Source organism: Vitis riparia, chromosome 19 (genome assembly GCF_004353265.1).
Source record: "Vitis riparia cultivar Riparia Gloire de Montpellier isolate 1030 chromosome 19, EGFV_Vit.rip_1.0, whole genome shotgun sequence".
Lineage (NCBI taxonomy): Eukaryota > Viridiplantae > Streptophyta > Magnoliopsida > Vitales > Vitaceae > Vitis > Vitis riparia.
This window is the reverse complement of record NC_048449.1, coordinates 1861142-1888679: the sequence shown is the minus strand read 5'-3', so window position 1 is coordinate 1888679 and position 27538 is coordinate 1861142. Positions and strand designations below refer to the sequence as shown.

The window sequence follows — 27538 nt, the reverse complement described above, 5'->3', positions numbered from 1 at the left end:
TCATAAGGAGATTAGGAAGGGTTATAATAATTTATAATTAGAAAAAATTAAAATTATTTTTAAATAGACTTAAATTATGATTCACAGTGATTTTGAAAAGTGTTTTTGATATTTCTTAAAAAAAATTTATTTTTTAAGTATTAAAAATATTAAAAATACTTATAAAAATTATTATCAAAAATATTCTTAAAATCAATTTAATAATAATTATAAAAAATTTTAATTTTCTTAATATTAAAATTTTTATTTTTTAAATATTAAAAAAATTAAAAACATTTTCTAAAATTACTCCCAAACTCACAAGGTTTACATCCAATCACTTGAATTAAAATGGGTTACATTGAAATTGAAATTGTTGGAGATCATATTTTGTAACACGTGGCTACCACGTGCCACTTTCTGATTTCTCGACCTCCCTCATAAATCCACCCCCTCGTCTCTCACTCTCCTCTCAAGCCTCACACAAACCCGTACACAATGTCTTTCCACAGATTCTACGCCTCATGGTTCGACCACCTGAACCACCTGGTGCACCAACTCACCCTCGCGCCCAAGCCCACCACCCCACAAGACAACCCAGCCCTGCTCCAACTGGTCCAGAAGGTCATTTCTCACTACTCCCAGTACTACAGAGCCAAGTCCGTCGCCGCCCAGAACGACGCCGTTTCACTCTTCGCGGCCCCATGGTCCTCCTCCCTCGAACGCTCCCTCCACTGGGTCGCCGGGTGGCGTCCCACCATCGTTTTTCACCTCATATACACCGAGACCAGCGCCCGCTTCGAGTCCCACATCGCCGACATCCTCCACGGCGTACGCACCGGCGACCTGGGCGACCTCTCCACCGCTCAGCTCCATCGGGTGAGCGAGTTGCAGTGCGAGACGGTGAGGGAGGAGAACGAGATCACGAGCGAGCTGGCCAAGTGGCAGGAGGGAGCAGTGGAGCTGGTGGAGGCAGGTGGGGATGGGAATGTGGAGGAGAAGATCGGAGGACTGATGAGTGTGTTGGTGAAGGCGGATGAGCTGCGGATGAGGACGATTTGGAGAGTGGCGGAGATGTTGACGCCGCAGCAGGCGGTGGAGTTCTTGATCGCGGCTGCCGAGTTGCAGTTTGGGGTTAGGGTTTTGGGGTTGAACCATGATAACCAACGTGAGAAATGAGAATGTACGAGCATTTGGGTAGAACCGTAGAAGTTAATTTGAATATGGTCGTACAAGAGGAAATTTGAATTGCTCAGAATGTACTTCAAATTTTCCTTTTTGTTTTCCTGGGAAAATTTTGGATTGCTTTGAATTACAAAGCATGATGTTTGTTCGGCTTGGGATCAAAATGCGGTTTCAGTCAAATAAAGTATATGATATAAGCATCAAAATAAGATTTTTATATTCATATTGATATCACAGTTTCTAAATAATAATATAAAAAAAATATTAATTTATTGATATTTTATTTGGAAATTGTCAATCTAAACCAACATGAATTATTTGAGGGTTCTTCTAAAATATTACAACCAAAAAGGAAAGAAAATTTGAAAAAAAAATAAAAAATTCTTTTATATAAAGATTAAATAATTTTAAAATATATAATTTCTTTTTTGGCATTTTACATAATAAAATCATGAGAAAATCATTCCACCTTATAATATTTCTATGATTTTCAGGGATATCATGTAAATATTTTTGTAAAAAAAATCATTTTCTAGAAAGAAAAAAAAGGGGGGAAATATTTTGCAAAAAATAAATAATTTTTTAAAAAGCCTATTTTAGTAAAATATGAAGAGTAAAAAAAGCATAAATTGTATTTTTTATACAAATATATTATTTAATATACGTTATAAAAATATGAATGTTAAAATTTTCATAAAAATATAATAAATTTCTATGTTAAAAATATATAATAATAATTTAAAATAATAATTGTTAATAACATTTTATTTAAAATAATTTTTTTTTAAATAAACTAAAAAGATGTAAACTAATCAAGTTTAAAATTTTTACATGCAGATGTTTAATACTTAATTGTACATATATTAATGTTGTTTCATATGTGATTAATTGAAATTCTTTGAGTTCCAAATTATTGGTAAAAATTATATCTTGAAAACTCATTAAAGAATTTAAAATATTTATCACATCTTATCTAATGAAAAAAAATTGCCTCTATATTTTAAAAATCCGAATTATTTTTAAAAATCATCAAACTTATTAATAAATTCAACTCATAAACTTGATTTAAAGTTTATATCTCTATTTGAAAATTAATAAAAATATAATCATGTACAAGGAAAAAATAATAATGAAAAAATAATAATGGACCAAATTAAATTTCTAGTAGTAATTTCATTATTTTTTAAAATTAAAATATAAATTAATAAATCTAATTCTTATTTGCTTTGAACTCTATTTATCTAATTAAAAAATTAAAAAATATAATATATATAAAAGAGAAACAATAAAATCACTCCATACTAAATTTATTATTAAATTCAACATATAAATTTTCATTTGATTTGAAGTGCATTTGCTTTATAAAAATATGATTATATATAAAATAAATAAATAAACTAAGTCATTAAAATAAAATTTAATTGTTAAGATATTAGTAAAATAATAAACTAACAAAATTTCGATACTTGTCTTTTTAATATATATATATATATATATATATATATTAGATCAATTTTGACTTTCATGATTTATAGAACTAATTTATACAACTTTTGAGATTCAATTTTTTTTTTTTTTTTTTTTGTAAAAATTAAGGAATTTCATGCAACAAATGTGAATGAAATTAACAAATAAAAATAATAAAAAAATTATTAAATTTTAAACTAATGATGATCATATGTATTCAATTCAAAATCAAAAGTGATCAATGAAATGAAATTAACTCATGGTTTACAACACCATCCCCAACAACAGTCAAGCCCAAAGCAAATCCATCACAATCAACAACTGCCCTCCAACCTTAGACCATTAAATCATCTCCCAGAGTGTAATCCACCAGAAAAGCAAACAGTGGTTTAATCAGAAAAGGAAGAGAAAGCCAGAGAAAGCCAGGATAGACAAAAGTAGTAGCCCAAAACTCAGAAGGCTAGGGCACATGGAGCTGCTAGTCAAGTTGGCAGCAATTTGTACTTTTGGTTGGATACCCCATGATTTCATAAAATATCACAAACCATTCAAGGTGGTCTGAATCTGAAGGTGGCAATCAGCAAGAGCTACTCAATAGCATGGAGGTGAAAGGTTAATGGACTAAGTGAGAGTAAGTGAGATTGTTAAGAGCCCCCCCTTCCTTTGCCAGTGTTTATAGACAACACTTCAAAGTCGAAAAAAAAAAGAAAAAAATATATTTGACAAAATTTAGAATTGGAGAGAGCCCACAGATGTGGATAGGTTTTCGGGGCACATCCAAGATGGTTGCCCTCATTACTACTTGACTCTGTTCTAATTAAGGTATCAATATATCAAAAGCTCCTACAAACAGCAAGTCACACAGACAAAACCATAAACAGAGCAGGCAAATTCGAACCAACCCCAAAAGAAATACTTTTTCCAGATGCAGAGTCTAGTGCAATGCAAAATATGTAGCAAAAACAGAACATATTAGAATGAAGGGAACTAACTGCAACAACGTAGTAGTAGGAGAAAGCAATAATACTGTTGTCATTTTGAGAGACACTCAATATAGTACATAGATTATGTAATGCACACAGTTCAACAAAGCTGCAGAATGTGAAAATCAAAGGCTGCCAAGATATAAAAACAGCAACTCAAAAACACCAATTGGGTAGTGATAATTTTTTAGTTAACAATGAGGAAATTTGGAACTCTTTAGTAAGAAACCAGTGAATTCAGTCCAATTGGAATACATTTGTATACAAGTTCAATTAACAAATTGACTAATAAGGTTAGACGAAGATTATAGACCAATGCTTAAGTAAAATCCAAGACACCCCCACACCCCCGTTCACATGCACAAACCCAAACACAATCTGAAGGCAGGGTAAGACAAAAATTCTCTAACAATTAAGCAGAAGGACCACTAGCTTATATGCAGAAGTCTCTAATAATCTTCTTTGATGAAGGGCCACGAAGCTCATGACGGCAACAAACACCTTGCACAACTTCTTATCATCTCAAGGATGCAAAGCCTGACCAACTTATTCACAATAACGTTAGCAGGGTCAGAAACAAATTACTAAAACCTTATTAGTGCTATATGACTTCTTTTCTTCCATAGGTAAACAAAAGAAATCATTTAAGAGTCAAGTCCTCACTTCCTCCATGTAAATTAAAGCAATGATTCTCCACTCACCCAAAAGTTCATGTGAACAAGTACATATGCCAAATGGAATTATGTATAAGCCATGCAACTTTATGAGATGCAGCAAAGAATTATTAGCTCACTTGGTGTGGCCATGGCTCCCATAATCAGGAAATAACACATTCTTTTCCCGGGACTGGAAAATTTATATTTTCAATTCCAATCTGAAACTGAACAAACAGGCAGCACAAACTTCAAAGCATCCTAAAAGATTCAGAATGCAGAAAAGGAGTCCTCCAAAAAGGAACATTAATAATGTAGATGTCTATTCTATTGATTCATAGATGCTTCTGGAAGCTGAATAGACACACAAGGTAGAAATCCTGGAAGTGAGATCAATGCAGAAACCTATTTATCAAGAATTAAAACAGAAGAAAGAACTATAATAAAAGGTCAGCAAGTGGAAGGACCAGAGGCAGGAGGCCTCAAAACAAAAATAAAACTAGATTTAGAACAGAAAAAACCATAATAAAAGGTCAGCAAGTGAATGGACAAGAGGCAGGAGGTCTCAAAACAAAAATAAACCTAGATTCCATCACAGGCCATCTAAGCTCTGTTTAATTGCTGGGGAAACTTAGGTGAAAATAAACCCACACTTCTGTGTTTTCCCTCGTCATAGGATAGAATGGAACCCACCATTGAACTGTCCCTGCATAAGTTTTCTGTAAACGAAATGCTCAAGGGAGAAGAATATAAGGGTTAATTAAATTAATCCAATAACAAACCTAACTTATATAATAAAAAATGCAAGACAAAAATTCAAAGCACCATCCCTCGAGCCAGGAAGTTCGGCAACTCGGAATTTGGAGAAAGAAAAAATGAAGTTAGAAAAACAGCAAGGACAAAAATTCCAAAAAGACTAGAACAATACACTAATCAATGGATGCTACCAATAAGAAAATGAACCAGTTTTCTTCTTAACCAACCAAACAGTTCGAGATCAAGGACAAGAAAGGGAGCTTAATCCAATTCTATCAACAGTAACTATTAGTTGCACGATTATTACAATAAAGTCATTATTTTTTTTTTCTTTGCGGCAGAAGTACTTAAGCCTATCACTCTGCTCAGTAATATCTTGTTCACATCCATGAATAAATGAAATTCTAACAGAAGATGTGCACATATAGATACAATTAACTTATACCTGAAAACAAGTTACTTCTTAGGAACTACAAAAGGCTGCAATTCATTTAGAGTCATAAGCAAGTCATTTCTTGAATAAGCAATAGAAATCCTTGGTGTATGACTGTGCTTGTGCTCAAAGTAAAGCCACTAATATAACAAGTCCACACTTAAGTGGAGGAATGTGGCTTCCTCAATTTCTGGGATGCCACACAACCCAGAAACTTATCAGCCATCTCATTTTAAGGAAATTCTTCAATAATATAACTTCCCTACAATCACAAGGATACACAACCTAATCTCATGAAATATTCAGGCATTTTTATTTTCAGGTTCCATATGGAAACAAGGGAGCCCAAAAGTAAATATGCTTCTATGATGCTCCCTTCGACACCAGGATCCCATTTTACCTAGTTTAAAAGGACAATTTATAATAAACAAGTAATAGGCAATATCAATGAAAATTATTCCCCATCCTAAAACTTTGAAACGTTTTAAGATGGAAATTTTTTTCCATTTGACACCAGGCTCATGTTTAACTAGTTTAAAGCCAGTCAAAAATAAAGAACAAATCATCATTTTCAATATTATGACAATATTCACAAACAAGTCAACAAGCAATCTGAGAACTTTATTGCCCATCTTAGAATTTCAGGAAGTTACTAAATCATAAGAGAGTCATCTTGACAAGCAAAGCTCATTTTTTAAGATTAAACACTCCTAGCAACTGAAAATTACATATCTACTTAAGAAAAAACTTTAAATCATTTGTAAACTTAAATTTTATACATGCAATGTAAGTCAATAATTTTTTTATACAGAAAAAAACAAATTTACATTCAGCGGTGCCCTAAGAAGCACCTATATGCTGCAAGAATTCCTACACTACATGAACATATGCGATAATAACTGCCATCTATGTAGGTAGACAAGAGAAGAGGAGGGGGAAAAGGGAAAATGGTGAAAAACAAAGTCTAACAAAATATAATGATTGAATGGTATACAATTGATCAACTTTAAAGATCTCAGCTGAGAAAAGAAAACAGAGATAAATGAAGAGTAATCAACACTATGGGATGGATTTATACAGAAAATCCAATGAAGGTAAGCCACTAGGCCCATTCTTATGTGCTGATAAGGAATAAGCCACTATAACACATCAAATGGTAAGCTGGGTTGTGTGGACCCTACAGTAACTATCATATGCTCTAATTCTTCGGGATGCCATGGTAACAACTCTCTGTACCTGTGTCCACCAACATCATACATCAAATCAACAAAAGAAAACCTCATCTGAACTATCCTAGTCCACATAAACTAAGCATACTTTGCCACTCAACTCCAAGGCTTCTTATTGAAATATTGGTACTTGTGTCTTTTCTCAGCCCTGATCCACGCTCCTTTTATCCTAGCCTTATCCTGTTACTGCCTCCTAATAGAGCATAACACCCTTACTAAATTGATTATTTTCTTTTCAATTAATCAAATCAAACACTTATACACTAACTTGATATTAGTTATTATGTCAAAGACTCAAAGTTCCCAAGGAAAATATCCTCAGAATTAGTAATTAGAAAATCAATGAAGAAAGAAGTTAAAATCTGATAACGGAAAGTGCCTATCATTACCAAATCAAACATGAGCTCTTTTTACCTGCCACATAAGAAACTGGAAAGTACAAGTATCAGAGTAACATTTAAGATAAGTAGAAACACAAGGAATTGAAAATAAGTAAAAATGCATAATTACTTCCACATACCCCCAAACACATTAGAAGGGCCTCTGGACTGTGAGAATGAAAAGAGGCTCGCAGCAGGCAGCATCATGAGGATACAAGAACTTGTAATCCCCACAGTGAATATGAGTATTATCATCAACAAAAAATCAAAAAGCAAGCAAGCACAATCAGTCAACAAAATCGTTAACCAACACAATACCAATATGTTAAATGAAATATAACACCACAAAACGTCAGCAACTGAATATTCAAGTGTTCAAACAACCCAAGAAAGAGAAGGAAACATTAGCGACCAGGCACGGCATAGGAGGCAAGAAACATCCATAAGAAACAAAATAAAGTCCGACCAGGGGAATTCAAGATATTAAGAAGCATTGTCATGGCTTCTCCCATACTGAGACTGAATGAACCGAACTTTAGCCCAAGTTTCTGCAAATGTCATAACAGTACAGCAATGTTAAAGATGTGAGTCCCAAAATTCCAACAAGTCATGGCAAGAGGTAAGAAATCAGGTTCACAAGAGCTCCAAGAAACATCATGCCTGTAAAAATTTTACAATAATAACAAGAAGAAGAGTTAAGAAATATTAAAACAATATAACAACAAAATATTTGATGATAATGTGGACACTTTTAATATTTTTTATTACAACCAATTTTTAAGAGAGGATGATGTATGTTAAAACAATATAACAAAAAACATATAGCAATAATGTGGACACTTAACATATCTTTTTGTAGGGAACAAGTTTCCTCCAACAATAAGAAGTGAGCATGATTACTATGGAAGTGCAGATCCATGCAGCATTAGCATTAGGCCCATCACTGCATAATAAGGCTCATATAACAATTACAATGAAGGAAAGAAACAGCATAAGAAACTGCAGAACATAACACTAAAGCAAACAATTGCATGCGAATTCCAAATAAGGTTCATTTTAGCTAGACTTTAAACTTAATGCTGCATTTAGAGGGGAAAAAATGCATTCCTTGTCTGATGAAATTAAGCTCCCATCTTTTTTTTTCTCTCTCTTTAAGCCTTCATATCTCCTAAGGTATAAAATGGTAAGATGAATGACTGAAAAGCATAATAGGATAACAAAATACAACCCTGAAGTTAAGGAAGATAGATAGAAAGAGAAGGGAGGGGAGGAGAGAGAGAGCGAGAGAGGGGGGGGGTCCTTTCCATGGTCAAGTAGAAAAATCTATTATATTTGATGCCCAAAAGAATACTTGCTGCAATTGACTCAAGAAAGGAAGGTAGCCGAGGCCAATATTGTGAAGGAAACAGATCATGGTGTCAAAAAAATCATACTCGTTAAAAAGATGAACCAATTATTATGCACTTACGATAACAAACAGTTAAGAAATATAAGTCATACTTGTTGACCTAATGATGCCAACAGCAAACTATGCATCAAGTGAAAATATGAAATCTCCAACCCAAACCCCTCTTTCAACCTAAGCTAGGCCTCATGGACATGCCACCCTCATCATCATTAAGGGTTTACAATAGACTTCTGTGTCCTAGATATTAAGCATGCAAACTTGTTTAAACCAGATTTTTCTAAGATGAATGTTTCTAGGAAGCAAATAAATCAAAAGGCCTTAATAGGAGGCACAATCGTAGAACACAGGGATATATAAGGAGCGAACAGAAACCCCTCCAGTTATTGACATCCTATAATTAAAATCAGCAAAATACAAGTTCCCCACCCTAACAGTCCCTGGAACCAAAGCAAAAATTTAAGATAAGAGGTTTTTACATCTAAACACTTGACAGCTCCACCATTTCAAAGGCTGAGAAGCTGCACAATTTTTAGGACTTAAATGAAGAGCATGTTAAGCAGCAAGTATCTGACACTTGAAAAATCAACTTATGGTATATACAAAAGTCTGCTGAACTATCTTCTGAATAGTTTTGACAGTTACAAAATATGTGTGTGTGTGTGTGTGTGTGTGTGTGTGTGTGTGTGTGTGTGCACGCATAATGAATGAAGAACTACACTGCAATAGGTTTTAGGCACTTTTAGTTTTCAAAAAATTAACGCATTGACAACATGACTAAAAATGTTATTATGTAAAGTATTTCTTTCTACAGATATCTCAAACTGCACCAAAACCTGAAATTTCTCACAGTTAGATCCCAATTTTTTAATAACAAATAGAAAATTTGAATAAAAACACCCAAATATGATCAATTTTGGGAGAAATACAGACCAAGTACAACTTTCACAAGATATCTAGTGGAAAAACTAGGTTCAGCTGCTATTACAGGCCTACACCCAAGGATCCTAGTCCTCAAAAAATCAAAAGAGGAATTATCGTTTTTTTTAACCAGAGGAATTATCATGTAATTTATTCCCAATTGTCACCCAAACTCAAAAAATTTGGGCATTCTCTAAAAATTTAGTCTTGTGTCATCCAAAAACCCAACTAGAAAGCCACTTAACCAATAACCAAATCAGGACATTGACTTGAACTGTCTCTGGTATACATGAGGTGACCAAATAAATAGACCTGCTCTCATTTCAATCAACCAAAACATTCAGAATTAACTGCAAAATAGCACAGTAAATGATGATAAAAGAAAGAAAAAAGATGTGCCTGCTTACCTTCAACCTCAAGGCAGCATCTAAGGAACAGCCACATCATTTCATCTCCGCCATGAATTTCTCATATTCTGCATCAGTAACATGGGTTGTCTTTTCTGCTGGTGGAACAGGTGGAGGCACTGGTGGAGCCGAGCTCCAAGGCGCATTTCCCATGTTCTGCGATTGATCTGCCATTGGATAAGGTACAGGAAGAGGTGGAGGAGGAGCAACACCATAATAAGAGTAACCATATGAAGATGTTGAATATGCAGGTTGAGGATTTGGTGGTATTGCAGATAAGGAGCTCCCATAAACACTGGTAGGTACAGATTGAACAGAAGAACCACTTTCAGACTGCACTCCTGGAGGGAAATTCTGTTGTGCTTCACTAGACACCACAGTCTGAGCTGGGGCACCAGCAGAAACTGACTGTGTAGGAGGAGGAGGAGGAGGATATTGCACACCATAAGGAGGCACAGGTTGACCTGGGACTGGAGTGTATAAGCTTGACCCAGGGGGAGGAGGAGGGTAAGGGGCATAAGGAGGAGGAACCGGTCCCCATGGAACTGGAGCACCAGGGGCATAGCTCGGTGGTGGAGTATTCCCAAGGGGACCACCTGCAGTAAATTGCTGGGATGGATAGGCACCAACAGCCTGATTTGAACTTGGATATGTAGGCATTGCAGGAGGGGGAGGACCCGGAGGGACAGCAGGCTGAGGAGGCTTACCTGCAACCCTCACAGCAATTGTTCTTCCCTCTAAACGATAACCATTCATACTGGCAATTGCACTATTGGCTTGTTGAACATCAGAATACTTGACAAAACCATACCCTTTGCTCAATCCAGTAACCCTATCCTTAATAACCTTAGCCATCACAATATCACCAAAGGGTGAAAACAACCTAATCAAAGCATCGTCTTCAAGAGTAGGTGGCAAATACCCAATGTACAAGTTTGTATCATCATATTCCTTAATGGGTTTGGCTCCATTTGCCCCTAAGCCAGCTTGTGCTGTACCACCAGCATTGTTAGACCAAGGAGGATTGCTACCAGAACCACTTGAACCTGTAATTGGCAATGCATTGTTTGGCTTTATCAAAGAATCTGGTACTGTCCCTCCCAGCTCAGCCAAAAAGTTCTGATACTCATCATCCATTTTCTTCCCTGTTGTCCCCTTCACCGGACAATCAATGGTAGGATGCCCACCGTCACCGCATATCTTACATAGTACATCACTTTTAAACGTCGAAGTTCGTGAAGGACAAGCATATTGCCGGTGCCCTGGCTCTCCACACAATCTACAGTACTCCTCATCCCTTATTGTCCCATTTAGGGCTGCTAACTCCCTAAGCTGTTGCCTCTTATGCTCATTCAACACCTCATCAACTGGCTGCAATAATTTCTCCACCATCCCGGCAGCTGCATCAAGTGCTTCCTGTGTATCCGCCTCAACCAATACATGCAAATCCTCGTTCTCAGAAGGATCAGGTTTTAAATCCCTCTTCTGTTGCAACCTCCCTTCTTTCACCGACCCTTTTCCCCGAATCACAATTTTTGCCCCCGTCTCCCTCTCCATTCTTTTCTGTGTGTTCCCCCTTGGTCCAATTATAAGCCCAATAAAGTTATAGCCCGGATATTCTTTCATTGGTATATAAAGCTTCTTCTGAAGCTTTGGGGGCCTATAATCAGCCGGGGGCTTAAATGCCGGGTTTCGTTTCAAGATTTGTGATATAATTTCCTGTCTCTCACGATTCAATCTCTCGCGAGCCCGATACTCTCTGGTGTTGATCCTAATTCCCATATTATCATATATAGGCTCAGGCGAAGGCGACCTCGCCCCCTCAGGCCGATCATCCAACGGCAAACCAGATTGCAACATGCGACTAATCTCAAGAAGCCTACTATTCAAAGCTTGAATTTCAGGGTCAAATTCAATACCTCCGGTGAAATCTTTCATGAAATCCGGCAATTGAATCAATGGCTTCGGCTCATCATCCGCCCACCTCGATTTCCTCTTCCTGGCCCCGGTACCTTCGGCTGCTTCACCGGCTGTTTGGTTTCCAGAATCGGACGGCGGATCCCAGCGGCTCCGCCTGCGCCGACGACTGGTAGTTTCCTCCTCGCCGCCGGAGTAGTCCTTGTCGGTGCCGCTCTGGGTGTTGGTGACGCCATTTTCAGAAACCAAGGGCTTCTGGAGGTCGAACTTGGGCCCTTCGAAATGGGTCTGGCCATTATTGGAAAAACTAGCGAGGTTTTGAGAATCAGAATTTGGAGTAATCGAATCAGGATGATCTGAAGCAAGGGTTTTGGAGGGGTTTTGAAAGGAGGAATCAAGGGATTGGGAAGGTGGAGATGGGTATTGATAGGAAGGAATTAGGGTTTCAGGAGGAGGTGGGGGCTGAGGATCTAGGTTTTGGATTGGTGGCGGAGGATGATCCATATGAAAGGAGAGAGAAAAAGAAAACCCTAGATTGAGCTGTGCGAGAGATCTTGCGCGAAAGGGAAAAGAGATTTCAGATGTGTGATGGACCAAATTAATTATATATATATTAATAAAAAATATTGAAAAATATTTTTCAATAATTTAGTAAATAATATTAAGATCATGTAATAAACATTTTGAAATATTAAATAAAAAATTATTTAGTTTTTATTAAATAAAATTAGAATTACCAAATAATATTAACATGATATAAATGTGGAATAAAAATATTTTTTAAACTGAATTTTTTTATAAAATAAACTAATTTTGATCTACATGCAAAGCAATTAGAGACTTAAGTAATAACGTTAATATTATACAGATTTTAAAATTATTTAATAAAAATTATGAAAAATAATAATTTATTAAAAATAAAACAAACTTTTTAAAATTTCAAAATATATTGTAATATGATAACAACTTTATGCATATGTTTATCCTCTAATATTCATAATTAATTATTTTTTATAAAATTAACTATTCATAATTAATATAATATACTCCATTAATAAACAAGCATGTATTATTATTTTTTGAAGCTTATAGAGCTGATGATAACCTAATTAAATAGGATTTATTTGCCAAATTTTTTCCTAAAATTTTTAAAAATGAAAATTTTATTAATCTCATTTAAATATGATTTCTTACCCATAATATTTTATAAAATTTTAAAAAATAAAATAATAATTCTATTCAAATGAAATTTATACTCTTGTCATATTAGAATAGAAATAAATTATACTTTAATCCCAATCTTCTACAAAAACATATGAAAGCTAGGTATAGGAGTGGTGACATTTATCAAAAGATGGGCCCCAATTTTATAACACTTGCCATAATTACAAAATAACCATGTTTTAAATAGGCAAAGAAACTCAAAATTTTAAATTAAAATAATTATTTAAAATTTTAAATCAATCTATCATTGTTATAGTTTTATATAAATAGATAAATGATTTAGAGAAAAAAGAAAAAAAAAATTGTTGAATCTTAGTGCACTCGCGTAATGGGCCTTGACCATGTTCATTAAAAAACCACATGATCACCGTCTTCAACTTAGAAGAGCAAGAGAATTATATATTTTTTGTTTTAAAAAATATAATATAGTAGTATTACTCACATGTTTTTCTATTTTAAATATAAAATTATTGATATTTTCTTATTTTTTAATTTCATAACTTGAAATTTATATGTGCAAACTTTATTATGTCATGTGTAGCAATTTGCACTTAACCATATAAATATTTTTCGTTTTAGACCCCATTTGCCCTCATGGCTTTATAAGGATTCTATTTTATTAAAAGGAACTCATGCATATATCATGAAACCTTTCCCTTATCTCATGTGAAATATCATAATAAATTTTTTATATATAAAATTGTATCAATTTTTCTTATTCATCTTTGAATACATTCTCCTTTGTTGAATTTTTTTTTTTTAGGTCCTTTTAGTTTGGGCAAAGAGCGTTAAAATGAAAATCGTTATTTGTTGGGATTTTTGGGTTTAGACTTTTATTGTTGGGATTGTTGGGATTTTCGGATTTAGACTTTTATTTTTGTGCGTAATTTAAATATTATAAATCAATAACTATTTAGACTATTTGAGTTTAAATTTGCTTAAATAATATCATAGCGTTTGATACGGTTCGTTTTTACTCACTTTGAATAATGATTTGATAATCATTGTTGAATATACCTACCTTTATGGCTAATTTTATTTTCCCCAAAATAAAATAGGTATTTAATTAAATATTTAACTAATAAAAATCAAATATATTTAATCAAAATTTAAGGGAAGATTAATGAAATTAATTCATTATTTTTCATTAAAATGTGACATGTCATTTTTTTTTTTAAAAAAAAAAGAAAGAAAGACAAGAAACCCCCATCAACGAATTTAATTTAATCAACTAAGTTTAAAAAAAATAGATTGAGTTTGTAGGTGTGGTGGAGATCATGTTGAATTTAACCCAAGATGATTGTTTCTTCCTTGGATTAACCATAAATTGACCAAATTTCAGACCTAAGTATAGTTGAGGTCCAGGTAACGTGGATTGTTCACCAACCAAAATTTAATAATTTGCAGCCAAAGTAGTCTTTACTTTAAAATAAAAAATAAAAAATAAACCAAAGTCGTGCATCTTTCAAAATAATTGTCAAATTAGTCTTTTGAATTCATATCAGCAAGACTTTATTTTCCATTCAACAGACTTTTATTTTGAAGACCCATTTTATCTAAACCCTAACTATTATTTTATCTTCTCACATATGCGGCGACTTGTAATGGCTAGGTAAGTTTTTGAATCATTTTAACTTTTGGCAAAATAATAGGCAAATATTTGGGTAAGTGGGTTTAGGATAGAGTGGTTCATGAGTTTTTTTTCTCATCATTTTCCTTAGCTTTCTCACTAACCAAATGGAGGAAAACGAAACATTAAAAACAACATTTGAAATTTTTAAAAATTTAAGGGTTTGTTTGGTTTCTATTTATGAATATTGTTTTTTGTTATTGAGAAAGCTGTTTCGAAACATTAAAAACAACCTTTGAAAATTTTAAAAATCTGAAGTTGTTTTTCGTGTTTTCTACAGGAGAAGAAAAAAACACGAAAAAAAAAACACTCGCAGAAAACAAAAAAACCATTCACAACATAAAAAAACCACCCGCGGAGAACAAAAAAACCAGAGAACAAATCACAAACCCTCAAACAATGTATCATACAACAAATTCAATCAAATCCCAAATCCACAAGCCCTCAAATCAAATTTGTGATGAAGCTTGAGCTCATTTTGCATTCGGAGGTCGAGTCTCGCGGCTTAAGCTATTTCGCGATTGGTTTCTGCTGGTTTCTGCACTTTGGGGGTTTGGCTAGATTTTGAATTTGGGCGGTGGAATGGCTGGTTTCTGCACTTTGAGGGTTTGGGTAAATTTTGAATTTGGGCGGTGGTGGGTTCAGGTTCGGAGTGGACTGATCCAATTGGATGATTTGATGAAGCAATGAAAGAGAAAGAAAGAAGTGTGGAATGAGAGGGAGAGATCGTGAGTGAGAAGAGAGACGAATGAGAGAGATTTGAAGAGGAATAAGAAGTGCAGGTGAAAAATTAGGGTAAAGGGTAGTTTTGAAAAAGGGTTTTTTTTCTTAAAAAAATAATGATTAATTTTTAAAAAAAATTATTAAAAAAAGGAAAATAAAAAATGATTAAACAAATAAATTTTATATTAAAAAATGCATACAATTTTTAAAATTTTAAAATTATAAAAATTAATTGAAAAATGGATATAATTTATTTTATCTTTAAAATATTAAGTTAATGAAAGAAAATATAATTTTTTTAAAAAAAAAATAAACATGTTGAAAAGGTTTTATATTTATAGATTAATTTAATTATCAAATTATTTTTATGTTTAAAACAAATTTATTTATTTTATTTTAAAAATTATAATAATTGAAAAGGATGTTGGAGGGATAAGATTCAGTAAAAAAATAAGAGATAAAAAAGGCAAATAGTTAAGAAAATTTAAAATAAATATCTCATTAATAAACATCCTTATAAATCATAAATCTTTTAATTAATAATATTTCTTACCAATATTTAAAATAATAAAAATATGTCTGATTTTACATAATTGTCAGTATTTCCTTTAAATATTTGTATCCAATGTTTCTACGATCAATTTAGAGTGGTAACAAAAGTTTTAAATTTGAATTATAACCTTTTATTTATTTATATCTTTATTAAAAAATCTAACCATTTATTGAAAATGATTACTTTATCGTTAATCCTCATTTAGTATGATATTTACTTGTTTATTATTAAAATATTTCATATTCTTATTTATTGTAATTAAAATAAAAATATATATAACCAAAATTTAAAATAAAATAAAAACTAAAAATATAATTTGATTTCCCATTCAAATCCATCACCCTCTTATTATTATATTTTGTTGAATTTTGGAATGATATTGTATGAATATGTTAAATATTTGCAAAAAAAAATCTAAAAAACACTTAGTCCTCCCTTTTAAGCAAATCAAAATTATATTTTAAAATTGTTATTATTAATGTTGCATTTTATAAAACTTTCATTAATTACATGTAAAACCATTACCAAAATGTTAAATTATTAACAAAAAAAAAAGAAAAGAAAAGAAAAGAAAGAAACAACACTAAAAACAAATTTAATATATAGAAAATATTAGTTTTTACTTAAAAATTAACTTATTAAAATATAAATTGTAAAAATTGAATTAAATTAGAAAAATTAAAAAATTAACTAGATATAAGCAAAAGTGTATTAATATGTCTATTCCGCTTTCTCTTTTTTAATTATTTTAATGGAAAATATTAAAATATTTATAGTCGTAACTATTAATTATGTTGAATATATACACTTTACAACAATTTTTGAAACTTATGTAAAATCAAATTTTGAACAAATTTAAAAATTTTTCCACTAAATATGAGTAGCTTAAACAACAACATTTTAATTGTTAATGGAAAAATAACATCATTTTATTCAATTTTAATGGTAATAAATAATGAGAAATTATTATTAATAAAAAACATTGAATTATTTGGATATTAAGGTGTTATTTGTTATTTGATTATTGTTAATAGCATATCATATTATTGTTATTTCTTATTTCATTACAAATTGATGTTATTACTAATGTTTTGTATTGTATAATTTTGTGGTTAAAAATGAAATTGATTTGATTTTTTTGGCTTCTTCTATAGGTAAACTATGTCTAATTTATCGGTGGTAATAGTTTGTTTTTGTAATGAGAAAATGGTGAGAACACAAACCGATGTTGATTATGTTGGGGATAGAATTGTGGTTGAACCTATTGATGTGTCTCTTGGGACAACATATGAACAACTGTTGGAAATGATATACTCGGTCACTGACATCAATAAATAACATTTTCAATTAATTCTTAGTTGTAAGTATCCTATGAAAAAGGGAATAAATTCCAACCTTGCCCAATAAAGAATGATAGTGGTATAGCTCGAATGTTAGAAATGCATAATAGATTTGAGATGGATGAAGTTGAGTTATTTGTTGAACAAGTACCTATTGACTTACAAATGAATTCACCAATTGGTAATTGCATACCTTTGTTACTTGGTGAAAATGATGGTACTAGTAATGTTCAAAATCCATTTACTTTTGAGCATAGATCAGAAGAGGATAAGGAAGACGAAAAAGGAAGACAATGTGATGATGACAGTGTAGAAGCCAAGGATGTTCATAATGATGATAATCAGGATAAGGAAGGTAGCTCGCCTTTTTTTAGTTGTTCGTAAGACAATTGAAAGAGAATAAATGAGATATGTGGTTGTGGATGGGGAATGATGTAACTTGTCAAACAATCCAGATACAGAGGATTTAGATGACCCAATTGAATTATCTCCAATGCAATATCATTTGGCATCATCACCACAGTTTGAAAATGTTGAAAACATTGGTCATGTGTAAAGTGATTGGACCCCATGGGGAAACACTCTTACGGGACATCTAATCGGAGAGTTCATAGTTGGCCAAATATTTAATTCCAAATGAGATTTACAACATGCTGTAAAGATGTACTCTATTAATTCGCTCCAAGAGTATATTGTTTTGTCATCCAGAAAGAAATTGTTGGTCCTAAGATGCAAGAAAGCTGAACAGTTTCAATGTCCTTGGAGACTTCGTGCTACGGTTGTTAAAATGACATCTTTATTTGAGATCAACAAATATGGTGGCCCACACACATGTGTCAATCCTTGCATGAACCAAGATCATCATCAGTTAGACTCAAACCTGATAGCCGCCTATATAGAGGGAATGATTAAGACACAATTCACACTTTCAGTGGCTGCCATTTAAGCAAGTGTTGTAGAAAGATTCGGGTACCGGATCTCACACACTACGACTTCGAAAGGCAAGTGTAAAGCATTAATTAATTTGTTTGGTGATTTCTATAAATCATACGCTAAACTGCCACATTTTTTTGGTGCCTTAGAGCAAGCAAATCCAGGTTGTGTTGTAATTTCTAAAACATTCCCAGGTAATATGCGAAATGAAGAGGTATTTCAGTGAGTCTTTTGGGCATTTCATCATTCCATAGAAGGATTCAAGCATTGTCATCATGTGCTAACTATTGATGATACACATTTGCATGGGAAGTATAAGGGCACTATAATGATTGTCATGGGTTGTGACGGAAATAATCAATTGTTTCATCTTGTTTTTGCATTAATTGAGAGTGAAAATGTTGATAGTTAGGGATGATTTTTGGCATGTATTAGAAATCGAGTAACTCAAAGGAGGGGTCTCTGTGTTATCTCTGATAGTCATCCGGGCATTATAGCTGCGTTTGTTGATGTTTATCTTGGTTGGTCTGAGCCAAATGCATATCATCGGATTTGTATGCGCCATTTTGCTAGCAACTTTATGACTCGCTCTAAGAACAAATGCTTGAAACAACTTTTATGCAGAGCCGCCTTAGAAACTAAGGTAGAAAAGTTCAACATGCATATGGACACAATTGGGAGAATTAATCAAGACACACTCAGCTGGTTGGAGGCTATTCCCTTTGAGAAATGGGCATTATCACATGATGGAGGTCGATGATATGGCAAAATGACTACGAACATGTCAGAAGTGTTCAATAGTGTGCTTAAAGGGTGCATGAAGCTTTCCTATCACCACATTTGTTCAATTGACATTCTATCGAGTTAATAGTTACTTTGTTGTAAGAAGAGAACATGGTGCTAGTCGACTTGTTTCAGGTGAAGAAAACACTCCTTATGTTGATGCTAAGATTAATGCAAATGTTGTTAAGGTAGGTTATCATGAGGTTGTTTTGTATGACCACTTATTGTTTCATTTAAAGGCCAGTAGGGGTAGTAAAAAGACATCATCTAGTGGGCGAACATATCGTGTTAACCTACATGAGCATGGATGCACATGTGGCAAAACACTCATATATGGATTCCCATGTAGTCATATTCTAGCGACATGTCATTTTCGTTCAATTGATTTTAGATCATTTGTTCAACATTATTATACTATGCAATCGTACTTTAGCACTTACTATTACTACCATGGATTTTTATGATCCATATATGTAGTGGTATCGATGTATCATGTGACGCTTGATCGCACTTGTTTTGCATAGAGATCATATGAGGTTCCATAGTACAACTTTTGCCATTGAGTTATTGGTGGGACCATTTGAGACACAAAACCATTTTTTAATGAATGTTAAACTTAAATTATGTGCAAATGCCTCATGTTTCATTTTCTTATACAGATCATTGCTGTATCGCAGATAACTATTTCAAATGATTTGGAGGAAACTCACTGAATTGTTATTGATGTTTTACGTGCTATAGGAGAGGACCATCGCGTACACTCGACACATGAGCCATTCACATCTTCAAGGTCATCCATGAGACCGCTATCATTGATTACGCCTGTTAGGGTACCACCCATTTCGGGGGAGAGGTGGTCATCGAGCTGGTCACCGACATGTACCTCTAGCATCTACTTTGGTACAACCCTTATATCCACCAGTCACATTTACCTTTTCTCTATTTCAACCATCTGCATCATTAGAGTCGCCACTCTCTCCTCCTGATGTATCCATACCAGCCCATTCATCTCGACTTGAGACTACCATACCATCTACTCTTACTCCTGTTGAGCCATCTATATCATTAGACTTAACTTTCTTCCCTCGTGTTACATCTATACAGACTTTTTCACCTCCACTTCCACCTCCATCCCAACCATCTATATCATTAGATGCACTCTCACCTATTACAGAGTCTATTGCATTCCCACTTGTTACAGAGTCTATTGCACCTCCACCTGTTACAAAGTCCATTGCACCTCTAACTTTTCTTCAGGGGACAACTTATGCCGCACAATTACATGTACGGGTACCTAGAGGGCATTGAGTTCCACATGTACGTCGAGTACTACCTCCACTAGTTCCATCTAACTCGATAGGTCATGTAAATGATGTGTCACAGTCTATAGAGATGGAGACTTTTCAGATAGCACAGATGGATACAACAAATATGGTCATCTACCGTAGATGTTCATAACGAAAGAGAAAGATTCCATCATGTGGGACACATTAAGAGTTTTTTTCATGTTTGTAGAACTATAATACTTTGGTTCATACATTTAAGGTTATATAAAATGTTAATTCAAATTAGTGATGTTATGTTATTTACTTGTTTCTTTGATAATTTAAACAAATAAAACTCAAATGCATCCTAAAGTCTAAATGAAAGAAATTCTAACTAAACAAATTGCTACAACCATTACCTATTTTTTCTTTCATATAATTAAAAAATTATACATTTTAACCAAGATATAAGTTCAAATCATATTTGATAAGGAATAACCTAAAATCATAATCATTGGCATTAATTTTCATATGGAAAATATAAAATTTTAAAATAATATAAACAATTTGTTTAGTTATTTTAAAATTTAAAATTAATATGAATAAATATTTTTCTTTAATTCATATGTTAAAATATTCATAAAACAAATAAATATATAAATTTTTATGGGAATGCATGTAGGCCAAATTATTTTCTCAAAATTTCAAGGAAAATATGAAAAAATAAAGATATATATGTGTATATATATATATATATATATATATATATATATATATATTTTAAAATAGTCGTAACGAAAAAATTTATTAAGGATAATTTGTAAAAAAAATAATTTTCATCAACTGATAATGGAAAGTTATAAGAAATTTTCCCCACTCCGAAACGAACTTTAAGGAAATTTGGTACATCATTAAGAAATTTTGGTACATCCATAATTTACACTAAAATTAAAAATAAAAAAACAAAGTTATAAAATCTCATACTTTTTTAAGTTATGATTACATGAGTCCCCTTTAAAAATATTTATGAAACCACGGTTAGTAATTGTGGTTTCTTATGGATTGTGGTTTGAAAGAAAATTATAAAACCACAGTCTGTGATTGTGGTTTAAAAAAAAAAAATTGTAAAACCACAGTCTGTGACTATAGTTTTAAAGAAAATTGTAAAACCACCGTCTGTAACTGTTTATAATATTTTTAAAATAATATTAAAATCACAATACTATTAAAACAGACTTGAATTAAAAATAATTTTGAAACCATAGTTAGTTATTAACTGTGGTTTTAAGGAAAATTGTAAAACCACATTCACCAATCAAGTGGTTTTTTACACGTAACAAAAAAATCTATGTGAATACTTACGTGGATACAAAATATTAGTTTGACAAATATTTTGAAATTGGTACTATTCTTACCATTTTGTTCAATAAATGGATTATTTTGGATTTAAACTCAAAATTCGGACGGTTTATTCTATGAAAGAAAAAGAAAAATAAAAAACAAAGAAAAAAGCAAGGATTGGATAAGCTTTTTGAATCTGGCATTGCCTCCAAGGACAACGATTGAAAATCCAGTCAATGGATTTATCCTCCTCCACTCTCTGTCCCCAAAACCTTACAAAACCCTATTTCATCTCTTTCCACAAACAACCCCATATTCGCTCTCATCTACAATTCCAAACCCCACCCAAAACCCTAACCCTAGACCCCAAATTCACCATCACCGGCGGTTGCAAACTCTCCGGCCATGTCCCAATCAGCGGCTCTAAGAACTCCGCATTATCGATCCTCGCCGCCACTCTTTGCTGCTCCGGCACTTCCAAGCTCCACGGGGTACCAAACCTCTCCGATACTCGAACTATGGCTTCTATTCTTCGGTCATTGGGTGCGGAAATTGAAGCCTGCAATGGCGAAATGTGGGTCAACGCTGACGGGGTTGGGTCCGTAGAGCCTTGTCCGGAGGACATTGGGAAGATTCGAGGTGGGTTTTTCGTTATTGGGCCATTGCTGGCTCGGTTCGGAGAGGCAGTGGTGGCTTTGCCCGGTGGGTGTGATATTGGGACTCGCCCAGTTGATTTGTACATTAGAGGGCTGCGTGCTCTCGGCGCCATTGTCGAATTGGGGTAAGTTTACTTACTGGGTTTTTCATATATAGTGAGTTATTCCGTGAATTCATTGTTTTTCCTCCGAATTCCTTGTGGGGTTTAAGTGTTTAGAGTTCTGTTAGGAAATTTTCTGGACTATTAGAAGAGCCTTGTTCATATAATAAAAAAGGTGGGATTCTGGAATTAATTGTGGTTGGGATGGTCGCGAATTCGTTGGTAATTGATATAATATGGGGAAGGATTTAGCAAAAATGGAAGAAGTAGTTTACTAATGCCATGTTTGGTTCCAAGTAAAAAACAAAGAAAAGAAAAAAAGATGTTAAGGAAATTGATTTTCTCGTGCTTGGGTTTATTAAATTATTTAATCTTATACAAAACATGAAAAATAAGTAAAATGCATATAAAAAATAATTTATTGGCTATAAATCTTGTTTTTTCTTTACTTTTTATTTCCTTTGTGTTTTCCCGGAAAACCAAACATAGCCTAAAAGAAAAGCGATTCATGTTATGAACATAAGCAAGATGCATTGTCATGCCATAATTTTTGGAATAATTTGGGAATTTATTCCTAATAGTGTATTGGAGGATTACAGATGTGTATTTGGTAAATTCAGGTGTTTTTGTATGATATGAAACTTAAGGAAAATTTTGGAATTTTAGGGATCAATCCACAATCCACTTGCCTAGTGTGACTGATGAGCATAAATGATTGACTATGAAAGTGATATCCCACATCGGATAGAAGAAAAAAGTTTTAACACTATATATATATCTTTTAATTGTATAAACACATTTTAAAGTTGTAAAAGTCCATTAGACAAGAGTGGACAATATCTATATGGAAGGGAGAAAGTCATACTAAAACAGTGGAGCCTAATTGCCTAAGGCCGTGTTTGGTCGACTAGATTAAACAAGGGGATAGGATTTAAAACCCCCCTCTGGTGTTTGGATTTGGACCGGATAGGAAATAAAAGGAGATTACTAATCCGGAGCAAATTTCTAATCCCCCCTATGAGGGACTTAAAAATCCTATGTATTAACATGGGATATGTTTATCCAAGAAAATCCCATCTCATTTCCCCATGACAAACTAAATCCAGCATGCCAACAAGAGCTTAGACATGCCATGGATGAGTTGCAAGCAGCTCAGAGGATTTCCAAGAGATGTCACTTGCCTCTAACCACCAGTGAAGCTTTGGATGGGCAATTTGTTAGAGTTTCTAGGGCTTGTTCTTTTTCTGGATTTCACTATTTGCCATTTTAGATTTTCTTTTTAATTTATATCCTATCTGAAAGCTTGGAGAGGGAGGTAAGAGTCTGCTGCTTGAGCTCCACCATGGTGACTTGGGTGGAGACAAAGGATGAGGTTGATCTAACAAAGGATTGCGAGGGAAGGGTTTGGGGGTTTCACAGGTTTTGATTATTTTGATTTCCTATGAAGCTATAGTACAAGCAACTGATCAAAAAATAAAATAAAAATGAAGCTATAGTACAAGCAAGATTTACTAAGATTGTAAGAGAATGTGATGGTAACAAAAATGTTTAGTGAGAGAGATGCTAATTAACCCAAATGCAGAGGAAAAGATAGAGAGAAGATGCAGATTAACCCAAGTAGAAAGAGATTACAGCTTAGAGAAAGATATGTAAACCCAAATGTGGAGATCGTGAGAGAAGAACAGGGACAGATGCTGGTATTCAGCATGGTTCCTCCACATTTTCTATTTTATTTTTTTTCGTTTTTTTTCCACCTAAATCACTCACTATGAAGGATGTATTTTAAAAACTTGTATTTTGTTGAGTGGAGCTTGAACCACCATAATTCATTTTTATATATTTATATTAATGTTATGATATTATGAGCAACTTGATATTTTTAGTTTTTGTAGACTTTTGTTATTTATATAAATAAATGTTTATTAAGGTTTCATTAATTGATTGATATATTATTTTTTATAACATTGATTGATATTATTATTATTTATATATGAAAAATAATGTATAATCTCTCGTAATATGAGAAATTTCATGTTTAAATATATTTTTAATTAAATATAGTAATATTTTTCATCCATATTTAAAATGTAATGTTATAAATATAAAAAAATATAAGGATATAGTTGAAATATTAAAAAAATATTATATTCATATCCAATCGTTTTATTAAGTAACCAAACATTGGAATGAGATATGTTTTCCTATCCGATCTTTAATTCCTTAACATAACCAAATATTAACATAGGATAAGATATCCATGGAAATAATATCTTTCTAATCTGAGCAACCAAACGTAACCTAAGTGAAATATGACACACACTAAAATGGTATTTAGGAATCTTGTTTATCGAGATGGAAATAAGCTTGTGCATGCAAATTCTTGCTATGGGGACTGCTTCTATGGACAGCTGGTTTAGGGATGGTTGTATTCCTCATAGACACCATGTATCTTTTATTGAAAATCCCTTTACACGTATTTGGATCCCATGTCATTACCATAACAAAATCATTGCACTATTTATAAAATCTCAAGTATTTATGCTTTCAAGCATGTTTTATTTTGTGCTTTGATGTGTTGTTAGACTTTGATTTCCCCCCCTTTGTTTCTAGCCTTTCATTCGTGTTACTTACACCTTGAGCCTTAAAAGCACCATGTCACTCATTGATTTTAATCACTTTATTGGTGTGCTTCTCCTAAGGGTTCCAAACAATAGTCAACTGTTTTAGTAAGTTAAAAAGTAGTTTGGCTCGTTTGCCTCTTTGAAGCACAGTTCATAATTTATACTGCATTTATTTCTTATCACTTGAAATAAACTTCCAACAACAAGGTAAAACATATGTGAGTTTAGTTATAATTTTAACATTATGTGAATTTTAGTATAATTATAATTATTCATTTCCTCCCATGTAGATATTTTCAGTTATGGGACCAATGGACCCTTTCGATTTTTAAAAGTCGTTTTAATGGTTAAAAAGAATTCATTACATATATAGTATTAGAACTTCTCGTATCTAATGTGGGATATCACAATCATCCCCATGTAGACACAATGTCCTTATTGTGTCTCATGGGATTGCGATAAAGTCCTATGCACCATTTTGTTATAACCCACATCCTCCTATATAAATATTGTTTGTTTTGGGTCCAATAAGCCCTCATAGCTTTAAAACACATTTTCGTGGTTACTACATATATAGTATCAAGAACTTCTTCCCCTATCCGATTTAATAATAATAGAATTTATAATGTAAATATTAATTGCCTTAAGTTATAAATTATAATAACATCATGAACATATAAATGGGTATGAAAAACTGAGGTCAAATTCCCATACATGATGAACTTGGGCCATAGAGAGGATCTAGTTGTATTAGAATTGACATCCTGTTGAACAATGTGAGGAGGAGACCAAGATGAACCTATGTGTTACATTGCAGGGATGGGAAAGTGCGAGCACAAGCGGCAAATGGCAGAGGATTGGTTGGAGGGAGGTTCAAACTCGATCACCCCAGTGTTGGAGCAACCGAAACTCTCATGATGGCAGCATGTATGGCTGATGGAGTGACCGTGCTTTCAAATGTTGCTAAAGTATGCTGTGAAGAATCATACTCAAATTTCTGTTTCTTGCTGTAAAGATGAAGCCAGGGCATTTGTGCCTGTCTTGTCTGTTGCTTTGAATTTCATTATTGAAGTTGGTTCCCATCCTGAATTTTTCACCACAGGAACCAGAAGTGATTGATCTTGCTCGTTTTCTGACTGGCAGTGGGGCATGTGTGGAAGGAGCTGGGAGTGATACCCTTTACATAAAGGGAAAAAACCAGTTGCATGGTTCTGAATGTGTAGTACCACCAGATCGTATCGAAGCAGGCACTTTCATGCTTGCTGCAGCTATCACTCGCTCGTCCATCTCAATGTCTCCCGTCATTCCTTCTCATGTAGCATGTCTAATAGATAAGCTTTTAGCCGCTGGTTGCAAAATCACATGTGCCCATGATACCTTGGAGGTATGAAATTTTCTTCTCCTGGTTGCCTAATGGTTATTTTGTTTTCTGATCAAAGTATTACTATTGATCAACACTCTAGGTTTCAGCGGTTCCTGATGATGTTGGTCACAATTTGCAAGGCTTTGATGTTAGGACGTGCCCGTTTCCTGGGTTTCCTACAGATCTTCAACCTCAGACAATGGTGCTGCTGACAACATGCGATGGTTCGAGTATAGTGGAAGAAACTGTGTTTGAAAACCGAATGGGTCATGGTATGTGGGTAACTAATGAAACACAATGTGACATAAAATTTCATGATCTTCCCCTGTCAAATCTAGAATGTCTCTATTAGTTATGCCATATCCATCTTGAATGATTCAACTTTGGTTCTTCCATTTGGGCAGTAAGAGAGCTGCAAAAGCTGGGAGCCAGAATTCGGGTCTGTGGGAGCACTGCAGTGATTTGTGGCAAGGAGAAAGGAAGGTACATTGCTTAGCCCAGTATGGAATTCTATAATTCATGTATTGAGGTTTGTTTTCAAGTATTTAGAACCGCATCCTTCCCTTTGCCAGTGCATTGCTCAGCTCTCACGTCGTTGCAAAGGATTTAAGAGGCGGCGTATCACTTGTCTTGGCAGGGTTGGCTGCAGAAGGAGTAACTGAAATCAGTGGCATTGCCCATATAGACCGAGGTTACGAGAATTTAGATGCCAAGCTTCGGTTACTAGGTGCTGATATCAAAAGATTGATTCCCCTCGCTTCTCCATTGTAGCGATTCTGATAACAGCTTCACAAGTTAAAAGATCAGGTCCATTTTCATCCTTTTTTGCCACCTGATTCCCAACCCCGTTCCCACTTGCTCACCTGCAGAGACCTTTGTATGGAGTTTTCATCAACATGGTGAAACGAGTGCGTATTCATGATCATCAATCCCCCAACCCCTTTTCCTTGTTGAAGTTTGTTAGAAAGTTTTCCCGTTTAGCTTTTTTTTGGGTTCCAATATTCATCATTCTCAATCCCATGATTCCTGTATGAGGCAAGTTTATTCCCTTCGATACCTAGGGAAATTGTGAAAGTAAGAAATGGCCATGAGTATAGCAGAGGCTACTTTATTCTTTATTCCTTGCTAATGACCTACATAATGATTTCAAAGAACCTATGTGCTGGATCGTGATGCATGCTTCCACCTAGTGGATTCCAACAAAAACCTATCATCATGAATGCATCAAACTTCTTTGTTTTATTGAGATTTAGGAGCACCAACCTCTATTCAGAAAAGGAAACAGTTTGT

At 33.7% G+C, this 27538-nt stretch overlaps 3 protein-coding genes across 6 annotated transcripts; 2 read left to right on the top strand and 1 right to left on the bottom strand.

Annotated features, from left to right (window-relative positions):
• The first annotated feature begins 466 nt into the window (after positions 1-466).
• On the top strand, positions 467-1262 carry LOC117909481 (protein DOG1-like 4). Its single transcript, XM_034823522.1, has one exon. It carries the CDS (start codon positions 478-480, stop codon positions 1156-1158), a length of 681 nt encoding a protein of 226 aa, XP_034679413.1. The 5' UTR covers positions 467-477; the 3' UTR covers positions 1159-1262.
• A 2550-nt stretch (positions 1263-3812) lies between these two features.
• Positions 3813-12284, bottom strand: LOC117909316 (splicing factor-like protein 1). 3 transcript variants are annotated; one of them, XM_034823307.1, is made up of 2 exons: positions 9799-12284; positions 3813-7725 (listed from the first exon to the last, which is right to left on the bottom strand). In XM_034823307.1, exon 1 carries the CDS (start codon positions 12217-12219, stop codon positions 9835-9837), a length of 2385 nt encoding a protein of 794 aa, XP_034679198.1. In that variant the 5' UTR covers positions 12220-12284; the 3' UTR covers positions 3813-7725; positions 9799-9834. The 3 variants fall into 3 exon arrangements, with proteins under 3 accessions (XP_034679198.1, XP_034679199.1, XP_034679200.1); XM_034823308.1 differs by having other exon boundaries at positions 3813-7613; XM_034823309.1 differs by lacking the exon at positions 3813-7725 and adding an exon at positions 7916-8008.
• Positions 12285-21684: 9400 nt separating this feature from the next.
• LOC117908773 (UDP-N-acetylglucosamine 1-carboxyvinyltransferase 2-like) lies at positions 21685-27494 on the top strand. Of its 2 annotated transcripts, none has more exons than XM_034822500.1 (6): positions 21685-22288; positions 25703-25853; positions 25988-26269; positions 26349-26520; positions 26653-26731; positions 26886-27009. In XM_034822500.1, exons 1-6 carry the CDS (start codon positions 21744-21746, stop codon positions 26908-26910), a joined length of 1254 nt encoding a protein of 417 aa, XP_034678391.1. In that variant the 5' UTR covers positions 21685-21743; the 3' UTR covers positions 26911-27009. The 2 variants fall into 2 exon arrangements, with proteins under 2 accessions (XP_034678391.1, XP_034678390.1); XM_034822499.1 differs by having other exon boundaries at positions 21687-22288; positions 26821-27494.
• Positions 27495-27538: the final 44 nt, after the last annotated feature.

Bases quoted from the DNA above. Each gene is read 5' to 3' on its own strand.
- LOC117909481 (XM_034823522.1), top strand. From the start codon at position 478: ATGTCTTTCCACAGATTCTACGCCTCATGGTTCGACCACCTGAACCAC.
- LOC117909316 (XM_034823307.1), bottom strand. From the start codon at position 12,219: ATGGATCATCCTCCGCCACCAATCCAAAACCTAGATCCTCAGCCCCCA.
- LOC117908773 (XM_034822499.1), top strand. From the start codon at position 21,744: ATGGATTTATCCTCCTCCACTCTCTGTCCCCAAAACCTTACAAAACCC. The intron at 22,289-25,702 runs GTAAGTTTACTT...GTTACATTGCAG, and splicing joins GGCGCCATTGTCGAATTGGG to GGATGGGAAAGTGCGAGCAC. The intron at 26,521-26,652 runs GTATGTGGGTAA...CCATTTGGGCAG, and splicing joins TGAAAACCGAATGGGTCATG to TAAGAGAGCTGCAAAAGCTG.